This window comes from Eurytemora carolleeae, unplaced genomic scaffold (assembly GCF_000591075.1).
Source record: "Eurytemora carolleeae unplaced genomic scaffold, Eaff_2.0 scaffold188, whole genome shotgun sequence".
NCBI lineage: Eukaryota > Metazoa > Arthropoda > Copepoda > Calanoida > Temoridae > Eurytemora > Eurytemora carolleeae.
In genome coordinates, this window is record NW_019396140.1 from 113,209 (window position 1) to 116,546 (window position 3,338).

Sequence of the window (3,338 nt, forward strand, 5' to 3'; positions counted from 1 at the left end):
GAGGAATGGGGGAAATAAGGATACAGATATTGAAACTCATGGGCTACTCAAGAGTGAATATTAGTATACCCCATACCTTTCTCAAATTAAACATTCCGTAAATTAAAGTCTCCATTGATTGAACAAAAACAACAAAATATTTGTCAAAAAGGTTGCGAAGTGCAAAAAACTCCTTTGATAATAAACATGATAATGCAAAAGATTGGAAAAGGGCAAAAAAACGCGGGGATAAAATTATACGAAAAAGCGATGAACAAAATGTTGAAAACGCGGGAATGAAATGTCAACGAACAACTTGTGAATATAATATTCACGAAAAATGCGAGAAAAAAATTTATAAAAAAATAAAGATGAAGGAACACAATGGGATGATCAAAAATAAAGCTATTAAAAAATTTTGTGTTGACAATAAGAATGATGATTTATAAAACTGGCTTTACAGACAATTTAAAAACCAAAGAAAACAAATTACAAAGAACGCATTTCACAACCGCCCAATGTAGAAAAAATGTTTATTATTCCAAATTATAAATTTACACTATGCCAAATTTTAAATTTACACTATGCCAAATTTTGCAAAAAAAAACAAAGTCCAAAACCAAAACGATTCACAACAGTACGTAGACACAGTCCATTTTCTATGTATTTTGTCCATGGACAGTTTGTTTACCATGATGCCCGGTTATTTATGGATTAAATAAAAAAATGAAATATTATACTAACTTTAGATTCGTATCTTAGATTATAATAATACTCTATCTTCAGTTAGGAACCCTTTAGAATTCGACTTTAGTTAGGTACCCTTTAGAATCCTGCTTCAGTAAGGAAACCTTTAGAGTAAAACTTCAGTTTGGAAACCTTTAGAATCCTGCTTCAGTTAGGAACCCTTTAGAATCTTTCTTCAGTTAGGAACCCTGTAGAATCCTGCTTCAGTTAGGAACCCTTTAGAATCCTGCTTCAGTTAGGAACCCTTCAGAATTCGACTTTAGTTAGGAACCCTTTAGAATCCTGCAACAGTAAGGAAACCTTTACAGTAAAACTTCAGTTTAGAAACCTTTAGAATCCTGCTTCAGTTAGGAACCCTTTAGAATTCGACTTTAGCTAGGCAACCTTTGGAATCCTGCTTTATTTTGGATCCCTTTAGAATCCAGCTTCAGTTAGGCAACTTTTAGAATCCTGCTTTAGTTAGGAACCCTTTAGAATCCTACTTCAGTTAGGAACCCTTTCGAATCCAGCTTATCAGCTTCAGTAATAAACCCTTTATAATCCAGCTTCAGTAATAAACCCTTTATAATTCAGCTTCAGTAATAAACCCTTTATAATCCAGCTTCAGTTAGGAATCCTTTAGAATCCTGATTTAGTTAGGAACTCTTTAGTATAAAGCTTCAGTTAGGCAACTTTTAGAATCCTGCTTCAGTTAGGAATCCTTTAGAATCCTGATTTAGTTAGGAACTCTTTAGAATAAAGCTTCAGTTAGGGGCCCTTTAGAATTCTAGAATTCTATAAGGTTTCTAACTAAATCAGTAGTTAGAAACCTTATAGAATTCTGCTTTAGTTAAGAACCCTTTATTATTATGATTCTGTTAGGAACCCTTTAGAATCTTGCTTCACTTAGGAACCCTTCAGAATCCAGTCCTTTAGAATCCAGTTTTATTTAGTGGAGCCTAATAACCTGAAAACAAAGTTAGGTTCCGTAACTGTTGTACACAACATATGAGAATATAGCAATGGTCCCTAACTGACAGAAGAATATAATTTCATCTGATAAAAAATGTGAGTTATGCTTGTTGTCATCAAACAGTTTGGATAATATCAGTGTAGGTATGTGTCATATGAGCTTACTGACAATACCATACATCTTACTTTAGAAAACATGTGTCTTTTAGTATACAACATATCTTTAACAGTGTATAATTCATAATATAAATATTAAACAGTGATAACCAGAAAACTCTGGAATAGGAAGTCGACTTTTAGACTCAAGTTAAAACATAAAATAGTCCAATGAAGATGAGGCTCTGCACTTGTGCAGTGTAAACAGAACCATTTTACTTATTAAGTGATTTAATAACGTATAAGAAAAGTTATTTGCATTAAAACAACATCACATGAACTTTAGTTTTGTTTTAATGTCGTCTTCCTAAAGATTTTCAATTTTTTTCTTAAATTTTTCAAAGACAAGGAAAATGTAAATACAGTGCGGTTAGCCCCTTATACATTTCTACAACGAAACAAATAAAAACACATAATATATTCATGACTTAAAATTCAACTTTTTTATCTGTGAAAACCTATCTGTCCGTTTAAAAGTATTTCACTAATAACACTTTTGTTGAATGAAAATGCTTGAGCGATTTGTTAAAAAATCGCTCAACAAAATTGGAAAATTGTTTCCCTGACGTGACACAGTAAATGGAATTTAGAATATACAACATTTATAGCATTAATCATCTCAAATATAAGAGATGATGTAAATGTTAATGTAATATGAAAAACATGAAGATGAAAATATAGTTTGGACATTTTATAGACAGAGAAGATTTTTCATAGACAAGGGAAAATATAAAGATATATCATATGTAATAAAAAATCCCTTCTGTCTCGATGGAAAATCTGTTTTATCTATAAAATGTCCTTTCTATGAAATGTCTTATCAGAGAAATGTCTTATCTGTGAAATGTCTACCTATGAAATGTCTTTCTATGAAATGTATTTCTATGAAATGTCTTCTATGAAATGTATTTCTATGAAATGTCTTTCTATGAAATGTATTTCTATGAAATGTCTTTCTATGAAATGTATTTCTATGAAATGTCTTTCTATGAAATGTCCATACTCCCCTAACACTTATTCTATTTAAAATATCTAGACTTCTAGCAAGGATAAGATAAGAAGAGAATTGCCTATCGAGGTTTAGTGACTTTCTTAAACAAAATTGTATTTACAAATATTGGACACGTGAACATTTTTAAAAAACTACACAAATGATAATTAATCAAAATATCAAATTATAATTTTGCAAACAGTTTACAAAATTTTATTTCATATTCATTGCATCTTATTCTTTTATTTTTGAAAGAAAAACTGCATTCCAAATTATTTATTTAATGAATGTTTTTCATTTATTTTGTTCTTAAAGTTCTTCATGAACACCAGCTTTCTTCAGCTTTGCTCTTAGCTCTTCCATAGTTTTATTAAAATCTTTTATTTGATCAACCACACACACGGTCTCATTTATATAGGTCTGTACCCAGCCTGTGAAACTTCTCATTCTAAAATTAATGCTTTTATTATTTTTATTATTATTATTATTATTATTTAGCCATATTTTTCCCTGT

General features: G+C 30.3%; 1 protein-coding gene across 2 annotated transcripts in view; it reads right to left on the reverse strand.

The window, feature by feature from the left end:
* Positions 1-3,085: 3,085 nt before the first annotated feature.
* The window catches only part of LOC111696136 (uncharacterized), a 19,874-nt gene continuing 19,621 nt past the window's right edge, over positions 3,086-3,338 (reverse strand). The window contains exon 32 of one of the 2 annotated variants that reach the window (XM_023465690.1): positions 3,086-3,272. In XM_023465690.1, coding sequence (XP_023321458.1) covers positions 3,134-3,272 — 139 coding nt within the window. In that variant the 3' untranslated portion in view covers positions 3,086-3,133. The remainder of the gene's footprint in view (positions 3,273-3,338) is intronic. The other variant, XM_023465691.1, reaches the window with a different exon arrangement.